Genomic DNA, 19734 nt, shown 5'->3' on the forward strand with positions numbered 1-19734 from the left:
GAGCTGAGATCCTGCAACTCCACTCCAGCCTGGGTGACAGAGTAAGACTCTGTGGAAAAAAAAAAAAAAGGCACAAAGAGATGAGGCAATTTTAAGCAAAAAGAACAAAGCTAGAAGTATCATGTTTCCTGACTTCAAACTATTCTACAAGGATACAGTAACCAAAACAGCATGATACTGATACATATACAGGCACATAGAGAAATGGAACAGAATAGAGAACCCAGAAGTAAGGCTGCACATCTGTGACCATGTGATAATCAACAAATCTGACAAAAACAAGCAATAAGAAAAAGATTACTTATTCAATAAATTGTGCCTGGATAACTGGTTAGCCATACGTGGAAGATGAAGCCAGATCCCTACTATACACCTTATACAATAAATAAATAAATAAATAAATACATAAATACATAAATAGATAAATAAATTCAAGATTGAGGACTTAAATATAAAACTGAAATGTATAAAACCCTAGAGGACAATCCAGACAATACAATCCTGGACATAGGAACGTGCAAAGATTTCATGACAAAAACACCAAAAGCAATGATAAGAAAAGGAAACATTGACAAGTAAGATGTAATTAAACTAAAGAGCTTTTGCATACCAGAAAATAAAACTATCAGCAGAGAAAATGGAGAACCTACTGAGTGGAAGAAAACATTTGCAAATTATGCATCTGAAAAAGATCTACTATCTCAGCATCTATAAGGAACTTAAATTTACAATAAAAGTAATCTCATTAAAATGTGGACAAAGCACATGAAAAGACAGTTTTCAAAAGAAGACATGTATATCACCAAGAAGATTATGAAAAAAACCTCAGCATCACTGATCATTAGAGAAATGAAAATTTAAACAACAACAAGACAGCGAGGTTCGGTGGCTCATGTCTGTAATTCCAGGACTTTGGAAGACTGAGGCAGGCAGATCACGAGGTCAAGAGATCAAGACCATCTTGGCCAACATGGTGAGTCCCCATCACTCCCAAAAATACAAAAATCAGTTGGGTGTGGTGTGTGCACCTGTTGTCCCAGTTGTTCAGAAGGCTGAGGCAAGAGAATTGTTTGAACTTAGCAAATGGAGGTTGCAGTGAGCTGAGATCATGCCAGTGCACTCCAGCCTGTTCACAGAGTGAGACTCCATATCAAAAAAGAAAAAAAAAAAAAGAAAGAAACCACAATGAGATGTCATCTCACACTAGTCAGAATGGCTATAGTTAAAGAGTCAAACAATAAATGTGGGCAAGGTTGTAGAGAAAAAGGAACTTATGGTGCAAGTGTAAATTAGTTCAACCATTAAGGAAAGCAGTTTGGTAATTCCTCAAAGAGCTAACAGCAGAACCATCATTCAATAGTTCTGCTTGCAATCCCATTACTCTGTATATTCCCAGAGAAATAGAAATTATTCTAACTTAAAGACACATACATGCAAATGTTCATTGCAGCCCTATTGACAACAGCAAACACATGGAATCAATCTAAATACTATCCGTAACAGATTAGATTAAGAAAATGTGCCACATACACATTACAGAATACTATGCAGCCATAAAATAAAGAGATTATGTCTTTTATGGCAACATAGATGTAACTGGAGGTTATTATCCTTAGCAAACTAACACAGGAACAGAAAACCAAATACCGCACGTTCACAGTTTTATGTAGGAACTAAATAAGAACGTACGAACTCAAAGATGAAAACAACAGACATTGGGGTCCATTTGAAGTTAGAGGGTGGGAAGAGGGAGAGAAGCAGAAAAGATACCTATCAGGTACTGTTCTTAATACCTGGGTGATGAAATCATATGTACATTGAACCTCTGTGACATATGTTTACTGCATAACAAACCTTCACATGTACCCCCAAACCTACTGTAAAAGTTTTAAAAAGTTAAACTTTAAAAACTCTTAGGAAAAAGAAAATGCAAAAATCTTACAACATTAAATTTGCTGATTGTTTCTTGACTGTTACACCAAAAGCATAGGCCACAAAATGAAAAACATAAATTGGACTTGACTAAAATATGAATCTTTTGTGTTTTTTTGATATGAAAACACTCTGTTGTTCATGTATTTTGATACCAAAAAAAAAAAAACTCACTACTACTAAAATTTGGTACAAAAAGCATGAACAACAGAGTGAAAAGACAACCAGCAAATGGGAGAAAAGATTTGCAAATCATGTATCTGACTAGGTACATAAGGTGTAATATAATAAGCAGAAAATATAAAGAACTTCTAAGACTCAACAACAAAAAAAACAACAACAGTATTTATAAAAAGGAAGAGGACTTGAATCTATATTGTGTCAATAAGCCTACAGAAAAATGCTCAGCATCACCGGTCCTGAGGGACATGCACATCAGTACCACAATAAGGTACCACGTTACATCTATTAGGGTGGCTATATAAAAACCAAAACAACAAAAACGAAAAAGATGCTGGCTAGGATATGGGTGAAGTGGAACCCTGGTGCATGGCTAGTGAGAATGGTTTATCAACTGTGACCAATGGTTTATCAACTGTGATCAATAGTTTGGCAGTATATCAGAAAGTTCCATATAGAATTACTGTATGTTTCAGCAACACGTGACCACTTCCATATGTTTCAACTACAGGTGTATCCAAAATAATTAAATGCAAAGACTTAATCTGCAACCTCTGCCTCTGGGGCTTAAGTGATTCTCATTCCTCAGTTTCCAGAATAGCTGGGACTACAAGGATGCACCACCATGCCCAGCTAATTTTTAAATTTTTAGTGGAGACAGGATTTTTCCACGTTGCCCAGGCTGGCCTTGAACTCCTGAGCTTAAGTGATGTGCCCATCTCAGCCTCCCAAACTTTTGGGATTACAGGTGTGAGCCACCATGCCTGACCTCTGTTATTCAATTTAAGAACTGCATGCACAGATGTGTTTGGGTTTTTAAATTTTATTCACTCATGCACTGATACTTTCACACCTATTTTTATAGCGGTATCATTTACAGTACAAAATGTAAAAACAAATCCAGATATCTTCTAAGAGATAAACAGATAAAAAAAAGTGGTATAGATACACAACGGAATATTATTTAGCCTAAACATGAATGCAATGCTGCTGGGCATGGTGGTTCATGCTTATAATCTCAGGACTTTGGGAGGCAAAGATGAGAGGATGTCTTGAGCCTGGGAATTTGAGACCAGCCTGAGCAATATAGCAAAATTCCATCTCTACAAATAGTACAAAAGTTTGCTGGCCTTGGTGGGGTGTGCCTAGAGTCCCAGCCACAGGGGAGGTCCATGTGAATCAGAAGGATCGCTTGAGCCTGGGGAGATTGACGCAGCAGTGAGTCATGATTGCATTGCTGTGCACTCCAGTCTGGGTGAAAAAAGAGACACCATCTCAAAAAAAAAAAAAAAAAATGCAATGCTGATACATGCTACTATATGGATGAAACTTGAAGACATTATACTACATAAAACAAGCCAAATACAAAGGGATAACTATTTAATGTCAAATTTTGTGTGTAGGGGAATGTCATATGAGGCTGTCCCATTCTGAGGAGGAGCAGATTGTTGGGTTGTTAGAATACTGATAGCTCACGTTTACAAACCAGGTCATGGTTGGTAAAGGAGGAAGGCAAAGGCAGCTGTGGTACTCATCCACCTGAATTGATTGTTCTGTGCCCTGGAGCTGTTATCTGGTGACTTCCAAGGCTGAAGGTCTGTGCAGACATAAGTCTATGCCTCATCTGGGGAGCAGAAGGTTGCATGGGGTATAAGGAGTATCACTGATGGCCAGAAATAGCTCTAAGTCTTCCAAATCTGGCTGCCAGTTACTGTCTTTGCAGAGCTCCACACAGGAGATTGACAAAAAAGTTTTAATCCGGTCACACTCTGTTTCCTCTGGTGCAGGGCAGAAGCTTGCTGTTGCCAACAAGGGCCAGCACTGAAATGAGGTGAGTGGAAGAACAGAGGGTTCTCTAAACCAGCCCAGAGATCACTGAGAAAGGCCCCCTGCGCAGACACCGCCATGACAACCCAAAAGGGCTCTGTCCCATATATTAACACAGACATAGTTATTGACATAGAGGTAGATATTTGTTCTATTCCTTCTATTTCCCTGAATAAGTCTAATACAAACTGTAACTAGCAAAAGACTGCATAAATTATCAAAATCATACTAACAAGAAAAGTCGAGAATCAGATGGCTTCACTGATGAATTGTTTTAAACATTAAAAGACGTAAACCAATTTTTCTCACTCTAACAACTGCAGTTAGTCAATGCAATATAACAACTCAGTAGAATGATTTTTAGGAAAAAGAAATTATCATCTCAATTGATGGAGAAAAAAATTGACATAATCCGAAAGGTTTTTATAAGAGCATCTAGTAAACTAGATATAGACTAAAACTTCCTTAACATTAAAAAGTACCAAAAAAAACCTCAAAACTACCATTACATGCAATGGTGAAAGACTAAAAGCTTTCTCCTTAAGATCAGGAACAAGACAAGCATAGCTGCGTTCATTACTTCTGATCAAAATTGCAATACAAATCAGGTGAGAATAATTGAGCAATACAAGAAAAGAAACATTTCAATTGGAAAATAAATAAGCTTATTTCTACACATAGATGTTATAATTTTACATATATAATTAAAATCCTAAGTAATAATAAAACTGTTAACACTAATAATCAAATTCTGCCAAGTTGTAGAAAAGAGATCAATATATACACATTAATGGAATATAATTAAGGGTCAGGAAATATATCCATACATGTATAGAGATGGGGTTTCACTGTGTTACCCAGCATGGGCTAGATCTCCTGACCTCGTGATCCGCCTGCCTCATTCCCCCAAAGTGCTGGGATTACAGGCGTGAACCACGGCTCCTGGCTGGACTCCCTTTAATTTTTAATAAGACAGAATGGAGATCCCTGGGGCCGCAGCTCCTCCCACGCACACTCGGAGTCGGTTTTTCTGCCTTTATGACCCACTGGGATCCCTGAACAATCTGGAGAGTATTCGGGGCTGTGGACGCACAGCAGAACTCCGCACAGGGAGAGGACAGGACTGCACGAGGTGGGATGCGGGGACCCCCGCTGCTAGCCCAGCCACCATCTTGCGGCCACAGGGGACTGACCGCCAAGCTGCACGGATGACTCGGAGATGACTGTGGAGGAGCACGTACTGCCGGTTTCACAGCCTGATCTCTTCTCTTGGGATGCCGAACCCCCGTACTCACCATTTCACAGCTTGCAGGATGTCCTCGTATCTTAGCTATGCATCACAGAGACTGTAAGCTATTAACAGAGACTGTGAGGAAGTCTCCTGGAGCTGCCAACGTGGAGAAGATTCCCAAGTTCCCGTACAAGAGAGAGAAAAAGTTCCTGCCAAACGCCGGAAGCCACGCCCTCCCTTCCTCTCCAACTGCGTGCCTGATTGGGCGGTTGCCACACCACCTACACTGACTGGATAAAGTTCCAGGGCACACCCACTCCCGCCCCTACCCCCACGCTTTCCCCTACCCCCACTCCCCATCAACCTTAGTGCTTTTTTTTTTTTTTTTTTTAAATTAAAATCTGGGATACATGTGCAAAACGTGCAGGTTTGTTCCATAAGTTTACATGTGCCATAGTAGTTTGCTGCACCTATCTCAAACTCTTGACCTCAGATGGCCCACCCACCTCCTCCTCAGAAAGTGCTGGGATTGCAGGCATGAGCCACCGTGCACCTCTACTGCACCTATCAATCCGCCATCTGTGTTTTAAGCCTCACATGTTTTAGCTGTTTCTCCTAATGCTGTCCCTTTCCTTGACCATTCTCAGACAGGCCCCAGTGTGTGATGTTTCCCTCCTTGTGTCCATGTGTTTTCACTGTTCAACTTCTACTTATGAATGAGAACATGTGGTGTTGGATTTCCTGTTCCTGTGTTAGTTTGCTAAGGACGATGATTTCCAGTTTCATCTATGACCCAGCAAAGGACATGAACTCATTTTTTATGGCTACAGAATATTCTATAGTGTATATGTGCCTAATTTTCTTTCTTCAGTCTATCATTGATGGGCATTTGGGTTGGTTCCAAGTCTTTGCTATTGTAAACAATCCTGCAATAAACATATGTGTGCATGTATCTTTATAGTAGAACGATTTATAATGCTTTGGGTATATACCCAGTAATGGGATTGCTGGGTCAAATGATATTTCTTTTCCTAGATCTTTGAGAAATTGTCACAATGTCTTCCACAATGGTTGAACTAATTTACACTCCCACTAACAGTGTAAAAGCATATCTATTTCTCCACAGCCTCACCAGCATCTGCTGGTTCCTGACTTTTAAATACTTGCCATTCTAACTGGCATGAGATGGTATCTCATTGTGGTTTTGATTTGAATTTCTCTAATGACCAGTGAAAATAAGGTTTATGTTTTTTGGTCATGTAAATATCTTTTTTATTATTTATTTACTTATTTATTTATTTAGACGAAGTGTTGCTCTGTTACCCAGGCTGCAGTGCAGTGGTGGGATCTCAGCTCACCGCAATGTCCGCTTACCAGCTTCAAGCGGTTCTCCTGCCTCAGCCTCCCAGAGTGCTGGGATTACAGGCCCGAGACACCTCACCCAGCCAAATGTCTTCTTTTGAGAAGAGTCTGTTAATATCCCTTGCCCACTTTCTCCTGGTATTGTTTGTTTGTTTTTTTCTTGTGAATTTGTTTATGTTCCTTCTAGATTCTGGATATTCAACCTCTGTCAGATGGATAGACTGCAAAAATTTTCTCCCATTCTGTAGGCTGCCTGTTCACACTGATGACAGCTTCTTTGGCAGTGCAGAAGCTCTTTAGTTTAATTGGATCTAATTTGTCAATTTTTCTTTGTTACAATTGCTTTCAATATTTTAGTCATGAAGTCTTTGTCCATGACTATGTCCTGAATGGTATTGCCTAGGTTTTCTTCTAGAGTTTTTATGGGTTGGGTTTTTACATTTAAGACTTTAATCCAGCCAGGTGCAGTGGTTCACCCTTGTAATCTGAGCACTTTAGGAGGCTGAGGCAAGCGAATCACAAGGTCAGGAGTTCGAGACCAGCCTGGTCAACATGGTGCAACTCTGTTTCTACTAAAAATACAAAAATTTATCTAGATGTAGGGGTGGGTGCCTGTAATCTCAGCTACTAAGGAGGCTGAGGCAGGAGAATTGCTAGAAAGGTATTTCCCTTTCTATTTGAAAATGGAGGTTGCATTGAGCAGAGATCAATCCACTCTACTCCAGCCTGGACAAAAAAGTGAGACTCCATCTCAAAAAAAAACCCACGAAACAAAAAAACTTTAATCCATCTTGAGTTAATCTTTGTATAAGATGTAAGAAAGGGGTCCAGTTTCGGTTTTCTGCATATTCCTAGCTGGTTTTTTCAGCGCCATTTGTTAAATAGGAATTTCTTTCCCACTTTGTTTGTTTTGGTCAGGTTTATTAAAGATCAGATGGTTGTAGATGCATGGTGCTATTTCTGAGGTGTCTGTTCTGTTCCATTGGTCTATATATCTGTTTTGTACTAGTACCATGTTGTTTTGGCTGTTATAGCTTTGTAATATAGTTTGAAGTTGGGTAGCATGATGACTCAAGCTTTGTTATTTTTGCTTAGGATTGTCTTGGGTGAACAGGCAAACAGGCTCAAATAGTTGGAGTCACATGTCCAGAGTATCACAGCTAATTAAGAAGTGAGCTGAGACTTGAAATGCATTTGTTCTTCCCCTTCCTTGATCTGTTGCATAACACATCTTAGCAGCTATTTAAAGGTAGGAAGTAGAACATGTGGACACTTTTTTCACAACTTTTTAAGCATTTTGATAAGGTAGTAAAGACCCTCGTCCCATCCCTGAGCCCCTCTCTTACCACACTGCACACCATTGCTGACCACATCGTGAGGTGGCCATAGGGAATCAGGTGGGAAGCAAGGGCTGGGAATAAATAAGCGAGAATTATATTGCCCAAATTTGTAAATCTAAGAAAGGCTCCTCAACCATTCTGTGTGAGGAGGTTATGCCACGGTAGTTGTGACCTGACTGTGCTGCATCTCAGTTTGATTTCTGTTTTTGAGAATCACTGTATTACTCTTATTAATGGGGGTAATTCTCTTTCTTTTTTCCTTTATTATTATTATACTTTAGACTCTATGGTACATGTGCGCAATGTGCAAGTAAGTTACATATGTATACATGTGCTATGCTGGTGTGCTGCACCCACCAACTCGTCGAGGGGATAATTCTCTTTCTACTTGAAAATGACCAACTGTCCTCTGCAGGTTCTCTGATTTGACTTGCTAGGTTAGATTCTGAAGGTAGTGGTGAGAAAATATTTGGGCCACATTTAGAATACCTCAGTCTCAGCTGGAGAATATACAGAAATTTCTTAATACTATCTAACTGTTTTCTCAATAATCATTATATTTAACTCTGATAGCTTGGAGGGCAGGGCTACACACAGATGACACAATCTTCAAAGTTTAATTTTGTTGTAAGTATTTTTTTTGTTTCATTTTGCTTTGTTTTTGGATATAAGGTCTTGCTCTGGTGCCCAGGCTGGAGAGCAGTGGTGCGATCATAACTCATAATTTGGATGTAACGGTTCTTTAAAAAATATATTTTTGGCTGAGTTTGGTAGCTCACAGCTGCAATCTAAAAACTTTGGGAGTTGAATGTGGGATGATTGCTTGATCCCGGAAGTTCAAGACTATTCTGGGCAACATAAGTATGCTCAGTCTCTAGAAAAAGATTTACAAATTGTCTGGGTGTAGCGTTGCTTGCCTGCAGTCCTAGCTACTTGAGAGGCTGAGGTGGAAGCATCACTTGAGCTGAAGAGTTTGAGGCTAGAGTGTCCCATGATTCAGCCACTGCACTGCAGCCTGGGTGACAGAGTGAGACCTGTATTTGTATGTATGTGTGTGTGTATATATATAAAAATATGTATGTTAAAAAATTCAATCATGGGAGATAAGTGAAAGCCCACAGTGGGGGATGTGGAGAAAGGCTAGTATGGCTCTTGCAACTCAGTGAGACTTGGTTTTCCATCTTGAAGAAGTGCCCATCCACAATGACACCATAGCCTAGCACAAGTCAGTTCTCACACTACGCCTGCTGGGATACCACTATGTACCCTTTTTTAAAAAAGAAAATCTTTCACCTAAGAGAAAGAGAGTAGAAGAGGAGGGTTTCACATTCATAGCCTTCTTTTTTTTTTTTAATGAAACAACAGCCACTTGTCATAGGAGTTGTCAAAAGGTGACCGACAGTAATATACTTAAGGAATCAACCAAAGAAAATAGGCCTCTCAGGTGAGGAGAAGGCAGAATGGTAACTAAACCCAATCCATTCTCAGATTTGCATGGTGAAGACATCTCAAGAACAGGTGTTAGCTGTGTGAACTGTGTTCACTGGACAAGGCCAGGGGAAAGGAATTTCTAAGACATAGAGCACTCTCTAAACACTTCAAAAGACATTCACTTATACACGTGGCTGATGACATGCTTGCTCTGAGGAGGGACTGCTGAACAACAGCCACCAGCTGTAAAAGCTGTAAACTCTTCCTCTCATAGGGTCATGCCACCCCCACAGACACCCCCTCCCCCCCGAGCACCATAGGCTCCAGTCATCAGATGCACCTGAGGGACTGCCTTCCTCCCATCTCATTAGCTCTCCAAGAGTGTCCAGATCACTCTAAAACCTACCCTAGGATGGCCAGTTGTAGATTCTCCTCCATTCTCCCAGCACAGTGTGACTCCTGAAGAGTGCTGCCCAATCCTCTTACCTCAACTCATGTGTCAAGGGCCAGTGCCTGGGCAGTTAGATGTCCAGTGACCTAACAGGCTTAGCATGCCCAGGGCCTAGCCCCACAACCTGGCACCTCTCCCCCACCTAGCCTTCATGCTGGCTTTTTCTCTTCTGTCACCAATGTCAGGTGAGGTTCCCCAGAGCCACACTCATGAGCCTGGTAAGTGACAGTTGGGTAAACTCCTACTAAGTGCCTGTTACTCCACCCTCTTATCTCCCACATAAATGACATTATAAGCATAATTTTACATTTGATTAAATTTATACATATTCTTCTTTTCATAACATTTCTGACAACAGCCCTCACAACCAAATGAGTCTGGGTTACAGAGCACATGGGTGAGGCTGCTGCAGCAGGTTTCACTTCCCTTATTCCAATGTGAAATGAAAATGTGATGGTTTAAAGACAAGAAAAATTTATTTATCAAGTATGGGGTTGCTGCACTTGCTAGTTCATGCTCACTTCCTTTGAAATATTGTATCTGGACAGAGCATATTCATAAGTAACTCTATGCAAAACCCCAGACAGAAACAACTCCTTCAGGCTCACAGGGCATCAACCTCTCCCTTCATGTTGGGCTCTGACAGCAGGAAAGATAAGGAGCACAGACAGGGGTGACAGGGAGCAGCCTCGGGCCTTAGGGATCCCTAAACTTGCCAGAGCTGGTCTCTGTAGATGGGGCTGTGTGGCAAGGATCAGGTGTGGAGCTGGGCTCCACAGAGAGGTGACAACCACTCCTGTATCTCTAAATTTCCACCAGGATCCATGATCCAGCCCTGCTTTCCCCTGGGCCCTTCACCCACCCACCCTCACTGTGTGTTAGGTGGCTCAGGTCCAAATGGGAGAATAATACATTCAGACAGTAGCTTCTGGGTATTCCCATCTGATATACAAGGAGTAAGGAGACAAGTCAGAGCCTGTGGTGGTGCCTCTTGATATGTCTGAGGGCAGGCAGGCCAGGGTTGGGCACATAGATGTCTACATGTCCACCACTGCTGACTCCCTCCCTATCACTCAGAGTTACAACCAGACCAGGCCTATCATGATTAAAAAAACCACTGCAACTCTCATCCTGTCACAAAACTAATGTGCACCTAGTGCCACCCCTACACAGATCCCTGGCTTCCTATTCCAGAACACAGAAAAGCCTCTTATCTTTTCTATTTAAAATCCAAATTTTAAGTGAGATTGAGCTTGGGGATAATGGCAGCAAAAGCAGCAGCCAGATGTATTCACTCTAGGTGTATACACTCATGGCTTGGGCATGTTCCACAGTTGTTGGAGGATGAGGCTTTGGAGGCACCTGTTTGCCAGCTGCTAACTGATATCCACACACTCCATTCATGTGTCTTCATTTAGACCTCTGCATCAAATATTCCTTGAGCCATTGCCAACACATCTTTTGGGAGATGTCATTAATTGCAGAACCAGCCCCCACTTGTTCTAGAGGCATTCTGGAGCTATCTGGTCAGCTCCTAATCCCCCAGGACATAGGTGCTGTCCTCTTGCCAGTGCTCACATCCAGCAGTACCATCTCAGGATGTTTTTTTCAAACACAAGCAGTGTGAGGTAGCAGGCATGGCATGACAGGCTCAGGACCACGGGCAGCTGATTCCTGGAGAAACAGCACAGGGCAGATGCATCTGTGGGTGGTGCCATAACAAGTGAAGAGAGCCACAGCTCCTGCCCCCCACAGCCCCAGCCTAGATGATGTTCAAATCTTCCCAGATGGTATTGGGGTGCCTGATGCCCATCACTCACCCGCTAATTAGCACTGCCTTGTGTTGGTTACTCAGGAGAGGGGGTGGGGGGTGTAGATCCAGGGTGGGCACCGCCTCACAGCCAGAGTCCATCTGATGGCAGACAAGCAAGCAAGCCCAGGCAGTTCTGCTCTAGACACTTGGCCTCATCACCTCTGGCTGCACTTTCTGTGTATACGTTGCACAAAGGTAGCAAAAAGAGGTCAACAGTAGCTGTTGTGTCATGAAAGTCTATGCCACCTTAAGATCTTCTAAAATTTTGTTGTCTGAAGCCATCTTTCTTCTAATAAAATGTTTACAAATACACAAATACAAGCCTGAAACTAGTATAAATGAAATATTAGGATACTTTAAACCCATAAATAAATAGACAACATGAAAACAGTCACTGTTTGGTTGCAAAGCACACCCTCAGGAAGCAATGCTCAGATGAGCAGGCAGGCCCCAGATCCCCTAACCCATGATGCTCTGTCCCACTTTGCAAAGCTTCTCCATTGGCCGGTACCCACTGCTTTCTGGTGAGATGTCCAAGGTGAAGTGAGTGCTGAAGGCTGTACAGCTGATGGAGCTGACTGCCTTGCACACATTGAAAATCACCCCCTGGCTCCAAGGGTCAGCTGTGGTGACACCTCTTGATGGGAGGTAGTGCCAAGCCACCATCAGTGTGCCTGGGCTGCCCTGATCTATACACCCCAGCTCCTTGCTGGGATGTCTGTCTGCTTCTTTCAGGGCCTGGGTCATGAGCCACCTCTGGCAAGGACCAGCTTACTGGACAGGCTGGGCACTCTCCCCCAGCATCCTCAGCAGCCCTGCCTATGCTGTCACCGGTGCTGATGATCTCCAAGGTAAGATTAGGGGAAATTTTTCAAGGCAACTCTTTCCCCCTAATTTCTCAATCTTAATAACAGCACTGATAACTTTTATGCCCTAGTAAGCTGAACCTGTAAGACAAATGATCTCCTGCCTTAGAAGGGCCAAGGTTGGGCAGTGTGTGCCCAGGTGAGAGCCCATTGGTTGTTATTGAAGGGGGAGAGCTGGATGGACCTGGCCGCTTAGCCTAGTGAAATGTAGGGCCTTCTCCTTCCAGAGAATCAAAGTCTCCAAGGCCAGAAAGAGATGCTTGGGTGGTCTTCCAAGAAGCAGAAAGCTAGAAGGCCTTGCAGGGAACCCCAGACAGCCTTCGGGGTGACTGAGAAGGCTGGATTCATTCCTGCTTTCCTTGGTTTCATTCTGTCAGCAAGAAAACCTGCCTGCAGATGGTAGGTGGGACTGAGGCTGCCAGTCAGTCACTAGAGTCTGTAGGCACTTTGATTGTGGTTCTTTTTTGAAGCAGCCACTCAGGCTAGTTCTTGCAGAGCAGTTCCCTCATTGTCTGCAGCTCCTTGTTTCAGTCCTGGGACCATAGAGGGACAAGGGAGGGAGGCAAAGGCTCAGCCTGTGCCCCACAATGTGCTCTGAGAAGTCTCCCTTCTCTTTCTTTCTTTTTTTTTCCAAATGGAGGAGAAGTCTCTTTTGTTACCTGCCTATGGACAACCTCAAACTTCCAAATGAACAGACCCAGCATGGAGCCTCCAGGAAAGTGCACAGAATTCTGTCTGGTACACAGGAGGAAGGGGGTACTAGACACTGAGGGCAGGATCAGTCTGCATGACCCTGTTCAGGAATGTTCTCCTCATAGTACAGCCTCAAGGTGTAGGCATTCTCTGTGTGCATGCGGTCTATGGCAGCCTCTGCCTGGGTAGCCATCCAGCTGCACACATGCAATGGAGCAGTGATCTGGGTGAGTGTGTGGTTCTGGAATTCGTGACAATTAGGGGAGAGGGAGATACACAGCCCACTGAGCCCAGAACACTGCCATAAGCTACTTCTCTGAGACTTCCATCTGCTGTAGGATCTTCTTGCCCCGATAATCTGCACTGAGGTCAGATAGGAGCAAATGGCCACCACTCTCAGGGATGCCCCCTGTCATACTGACAGCTCCCTAGAGGGAACTCAAGCAGTGGGGGTAGATTGTTTGGCAGAAACTCTGGAGTTTTGGCTGGCTGGTTCATCCCATAAGCCCCTGTAACTTGACACATATCAGGGGGAGATGAAACAGTGACATTACATTTTATTTTATTTTATTTTATATTTTATTTTATATTTTACTCTATTTTATTTTGTCTATTCTATTTTATTCTATTCTCTTCTCTTCTCTTCTCTTCTCTTCTCTTCTCTTCTCTTCTATTCTATTCTATTCTATTCTTTGAGAAGAATCCTCACTCTGTCACCCAGAATGGAGTGAAACAACATGATTTTAGCTCACTGCAACCTTCACCCCCCGGGTTCAAGAAATTCTTCTGCCTCAGCCTCCGAGCAGCTGGGACTACAGGCATGCATCACCATGCCCAGCTAATTTTTGCATTCTTAGTAGAGATGGAGTTTCATTGTATTGGCCAGGCTGATATTAAACTCCTGACCTTGTGATCTGCCCACCTTGGCCTTCCAAAGTTTTGGGATTACAGGCATGAGACACCATACCTGGCAGCCTTACCTTTTCTTTCTTGGCATGACAAAGTGTTTTATGAAGTTCAGGCTGTGGTACTTGAGCAGCTCCAGTGGGGAATGGCTTAGGAAGCAAGGGCTAGTGGGCTTGGGGTTGAGCAATTGGCTGTAGGCCTACAAGGAGGAAGTGGGCACTGAGCAAGTGCCCTGGTTGTGTGTCCACAGACCCAGAAAAAATGACATCCCAGGAGTTTGTGGGGAGCTGGCAGAGACTTACCGGACCCAGTAAAAGCCCCATGTGGATGCAGTGATGGGGCCCTTCTTGTACTAGTCTGTAATTACAAAGAGGTACATGAAATCCCCTTGCATCTTGCAGTTTCCAGAAAGTGGGTTCCAGATGCTCATGCTAATCACTTTTTGGCACTGAAAGCGCTTCAAGAATGGTCAAGTAGAAATAAGCCCTTCATCTCACCTAGGACCCTCTTCTTTGCTCCCTTTGGGAGTTCCACCTTCCAGTCTTGGCTCTGGAGACACCATGGTCCCTCCTGGGTCACTGGCAGGATGTACTCAGGAGGCACACAGTCAGTGAGGCTCATCTCCAAGCCATTCTTTCACTTCCTACTGTTTGAGGGACTCAAGGCTGGTGGTAGCACAGGGCCACCCAAGGCCAGCTGTCTCCACCTAAATTTGACCCTGGTTTGAGTGCCTCTAGGCCAGACCCCTCCAGGTGGGAAAACCTGGTCCTCAGCCTCTGGCCTCCATGCTCCCCTTCCCTCTTTTCAATCCTGGCCCCAATGTCTCCCCCACCTCTCAGGTCATTGGAGAAGATACTCGGGAAAAACAAGCAGTTTAGTCAGCCCTGCTGAAGTTGGCAGATGGGTCCAGGCTCTTAAGCTGCTCTTGGAAGTGGCTTATGTGGAAGCAGGCCTTGAATAGTGTGTGTAGCTCTTTCAGGGAGAGGGATGTAGGATGTTACCTGGGCCCTGTACCCTAAAACATCGCATCTAGCACAGATAGTTTGCAAGATGCTTTCTTGGGTGATTTTAATTTTCAACTTTAGGCTTCCATTTTCAAATTCCATAACGGACACATTAGTTGGGGTTCTAATTTCAACACACACACACACACACACTCTCACAGAAACACACTCTCCTGTCTGCTGGTGGGCAGAGATCCTTTCTTATGAAGAATCTTCTGCCAAATCCCTCTGAATCACATGTGGGTCTTGAGGAGCAGACAAGGCTAACTGCTTTTTGTCCACTAGTGTCTTGGGTAGGTGGAGTATTTAGAGCTGCCTTTTTGGGCAGCCCTAATGCAGGGGTGTGCTGAGGACTCCCCAGGGCCTCCAACTTCAGGACTATCTTCCAGTGTGTGTTTCACTGAATTTTAATGGTGGCTGTTTTGGGAAAGAAGAAAGGTTCTGTGATCAACTACGGGCACCATTGAGCTACAAATCTTTTCCACAATTCCTCTTAGCAAGCAGGTAAACCCTGGGAACATGAGTGGCTTTTCCCCAGGGAATATGAGTACATGAGAGATTTTGCTTTACAACCAGGTGAATCTCACCACAGCAATTGGTGCTGTACTGGGCATATTTCTTCACTCAAATACTGTGAATCTTTTTAAGTTTTTTTTTTTTTCCCACAAGACATCATTTATCTTTACAGAATTTGATTGGGCTGATATCAAGCCTGGCTTGGTACTGCCGGATTTTTTTAGAATCACAACTCCGCTCTTTAACTTGTGGGCTATGAAGTTATAAGGTGTTGGTGTGACAGGCTGAGAAGGAGGTCTGTGCTCCAACCCTACATTCACATGCTTATCTGTGACACAAGACCTCCAAGGATTGGGGAAGTGCTGCCTGGCCCTTCTTTAGGGGTCCCTCCTCTGGGCATTCTACCCAACTTCCAATCCAGCCTTCCCTCATACACAGCCCCAAGACCTCCTGCATCTCCTCACTGTTTTGCAGCCCTGGGAAGTGTTTTGGCATGTTGCTGTTCACTTGCAGTGAGAAGCAGGTGCAGTGACACATTTCTTCATGGACAATAAGCACTGGCTAAATCTCCTGCAACGTCTCCCTAAGGCACACCTGCAGGCACATGACCCCAACAACTCCGATAAGAAACCGCATGGCTGGAAGCAAGGACTTGCGATTTCCCCAGCCCAAAGCCCTGAGAATCTTTCCCAAAATTCTCAGTTTTCCATTTTTTGAGTATTTAATTCTTTTTAGAATCCCAGGCCCCCTCTATACATGCCATGCCTACCTACACCTGTCTGTCTGTGCAGAACAGAGCCTGGCCACACTGACTATTCTTGCAGACCAAGAAAAATCCCTATGCAGAATAGAGGGTGATGGAAAAACTAAGGGAGACAATATGGCAGCTTTATCTCATCCCTTGCCCAGTGTTAAGGTCCCCAGGGCAAACAGCTTTTGCCTTCAACTTCAAGCTAACAGCATACAAAATACATTGATTTTAACTTCCACCACTCTCTTACTAATGTTACAAATTATATCGCTATATATTGTGTGTATTTTCACAGAGATTTAAGAATTTTATACACCATTATTATTACAACAGCAAATTTTATATCAGTGTATATATTTATATTTAACAGAGAGCTTTATATTTTCTTATGGCTTTATGATGCTGTCCAGCATCATTTAATGTTTCAACATAATTGACTATCCTAAGCATTTTTTTCTAGGGTTATTCTAGTAGTAAGCAACCTTAGATTTTTTATTTTAAACTTAAAAACGTTTTATTTTTTCTAATTTTTGAAGTACAGTGTTTTCCAGATCAATTATTCTTGGTTACTAGTATTTTTTGTTTCATCACAGAAACATGTAAGGTTCTCAGCATCCCCTCTTTTTCTCCCAAATAACATTTATGTCATTTTCTTCCTATATTCTTTTTATAAGACTCTTTCCCTGAATATATTGGTTTACTTGATGATGTCCAGTAAGTCTCATATTTCACACTCATTTTTTTCCAAAAACTAGTTTCCAGGCCTAAATATTTGTGAATAATATATGTTTAATTTTCTGATTCTTTTTTTGCTCCATTTTTTGCTATTGTGTCTCTGTAGTGAATTTGTAAATGCCAGTTATTAGATCCTTCAATGCCACAATTTCTGTTGGGTTTTTAGAAAAAGGTTTCATCTCTTTGTTGATATCACATTTTGGTCATTTATTATTTTTAAATATTATTCAATTGTTTATTTTTGTTTTATTTTTGTTCACTAAGAACTTTTAATTGTTTTTAATTCTTTATCAGATATGCAAAAATCTTCATTTCTTAAGAGTCAACTTTTGGATATTTATTCTGTTTCTTCCAGTGAAGAGTATTTCCCACCTTCTTCATATGAATTGTAATTTTTTTATAAGATCTGGAAAATTATACAATGTACATCAAATCTAGCATTTAAAGCCTGCCATGGCTGGGCACAGTTGCTCATCCTGTTATCCCAGCACTTTGGGGTCCAAGACGTGCAGATACTTGAGGCCAGAATTTTGAGACCAGCCTGGCTAACATAGCAAAACCCGTCTCTACTGAAAATACAAAAAAATTAGCTGGGCATTGTGGTGTGCACCTCTCATCCCAGCCATTAAGGAGACTGAGACAAGAGAATCGCTTGAAACCAGGAGATGGAGGTTGCAGTGAGCTGAGATTGCTCCACTGTACTCCAGCCTGGGCTACATAGCAAAACTCTTTCTCAAAAAAAAAAAAAAAAAAAAAAACCCTACCTTAGTAAAGGGGGATATTGACAGCAATCAGCCAGGCTATAGATTCTGGGCACTTCACAGATGCATTCTCGGTATGTCTTCTATAAATCTGGGTGTAGTTCTCAGTTAAAGATAATTTGTTTCATTGTTTTTAGATTGATTACCTATTTTCTTCCCCAGTTGACTGTCTGTGGTATTGCAGCCTCTCTAGTGCTGCAGTTTTCTTTCTTCTCATCAGACACAACTGTTGTCTGTATGACTCCATCATGTCCTTCAGCACTCCATGTCTATTCATTAGGCAATCTCTTGAAAGGAAAAACATTTCAACACATACACTACAGCTTTAATTCTTTCCTGATGAAGATGCTGGGAGTTTGGCATTTTCTGGTGAGCCCAATTACTATTGTGGGGAAGAAAAAAAAACTCTGGTGGATAGTCTGTAGCAAAGAAAAAATTCCTGCATTGTGAAAAGAGAGGAGGCAACAACCATATACAAAGCAAGGTGAAAAAAAATGAGCATGTAAACCATGGGAGAGGTCCAAAGGTCACAGAGAAAGCCAGAGTTTAAATATGGTTTGGTCATCTCTGTTCTAATGGAAATTGTTTTAGAAAAGCCTAATTTTATTTTTCTTGCTGTCACAGAGAAACATGTTCCTGTCCCATGCTTACTATGCTCTTCAATCTTCTATGGCTTCCTTTCTCCCTCCCAGAATCTTCCAGTGCATTCACACTGAAAACCAAAGTCCTCCCAGAATCTGTAAGAACCTACATGATCTGACTAGTTTTCATTAGTTTTGGGAATCTGGAGAAATCTGCGCACATTTCTGGAGACCTCTATGTTATGTAATTTTTAAATAAATATGTGGTTTCTCAAGTCAAAGATGTGTGAAGGGTGTTGTGGAGGTATTGAGAGGCATTGGGATTTCGTTTGGAAATTCCAAGAACAATAGTGCAAAGGACATGTGTGCAAGGCACTCAGAGCCATCGCGGCAAGCCGTCATTGCTTCTCAGCATCCTGCTTACCAGTACCTCACGGGTTGGAAGAACCATAGTAGGCAAAGAACTTGCATCAATATCAGGACTGAAATACATTGATGTGGGTGATTTATCTTGATAGGAGCAACTGTATGATGGCTATGATGAAGAGTATGATTGTCACATTTTAGATGAAAACAGAGTAGTTGATGAGTTAGATAACCAAATGAGAGAAGGTGGAGTTATTGTTGATTACCACTGTTTTGATTTCTTCCCTAAATGCTGGTTTCATGTAGTTTTTGTGCTGAGGACGGATACCAATGTATTGTATGAAAGACTTGAAACAAGGGGTTATAATGAGAAGACTCTAACAGACAATATTCAGTGTGAGATTATTCAAGTCCTTTATGAAGAAGCCACAACATCCCACAAGGAAGAAATCGTGCATCAGTTGCCCAGCAATATACCAGAAGAGCCAGAAAATAATGTAGATCAGATTGGATGGGTGCAGTAGCTAAAGCCTGTAATCCTCACACTTTGGGAGCCCAAGTGGGTGGATCACCAGGTCAAGAGATCAAGACTATCCTGGCTGACACGGTGTAACTCCATCTCTAGTAGAAATACAAAAAAAAAAAAAAATTAGCCGGGGCATGGTGGTGGGTGCCTATAGTCCTAGCTTCTCAGGAGGCTGAAGCAGGAGAATGGCATGAACCAGGGATGCGTAGCTTGCAGTGAGCTGAGATCGCACCATTGCAATCCAGCCTGGGCAACTGAGTGAGACTCCTTCACAAAAGAAATAAAAATAAATAAATAAATAAATAATTAAGAAAATAATCTAGATCAGATCTAGAAATGGATTAACAGTGGTCAAATATCATAACTCTTGACTTATAAGGCCAGCTACTTTATAATGATTCTTGTTGATATTACTCTGCGGACATCATAGAAATTGTTCAAGTATCAGTAACACTTTATTCA

At 42.3% G+C, this 19734-nt stretch overlaps 1 protein-coding gene across 1 annotated transcript; it reads left to right on the plus strand.

The window, feature by feature from the left end:
- Positions 1-5158: 5158 nt before the first annotated feature.
- Positions 5159-19286, plus strand: LOC129053311 (adenylate kinase isoenzyme 6-like). The gene is given in 2 exon segments (XM_054545376.2): positions 5159-5226; positions 18724-19286. Coding segments are annotated over 2 exon segments (615 nt in total). The 3' UTR covers positions 19271-19286.
- Positions 19287-19734: the final 448 nt, after the last annotated feature.

This window comes from Pongo abelii, chromosome Y, assembly GCF_028885655.2.
Source record: "Pongo abelii isolate AG06213 chromosome Y, NHGRI_mPonAbe1-v2.0_pri, whole genome shotgun sequence".
Classification (NCBI taxonomy): Eukaryota; Metazoa; Chordata; class Mammalia; order Primates; family Hominidae; genus Pongo; species Pongo abelii.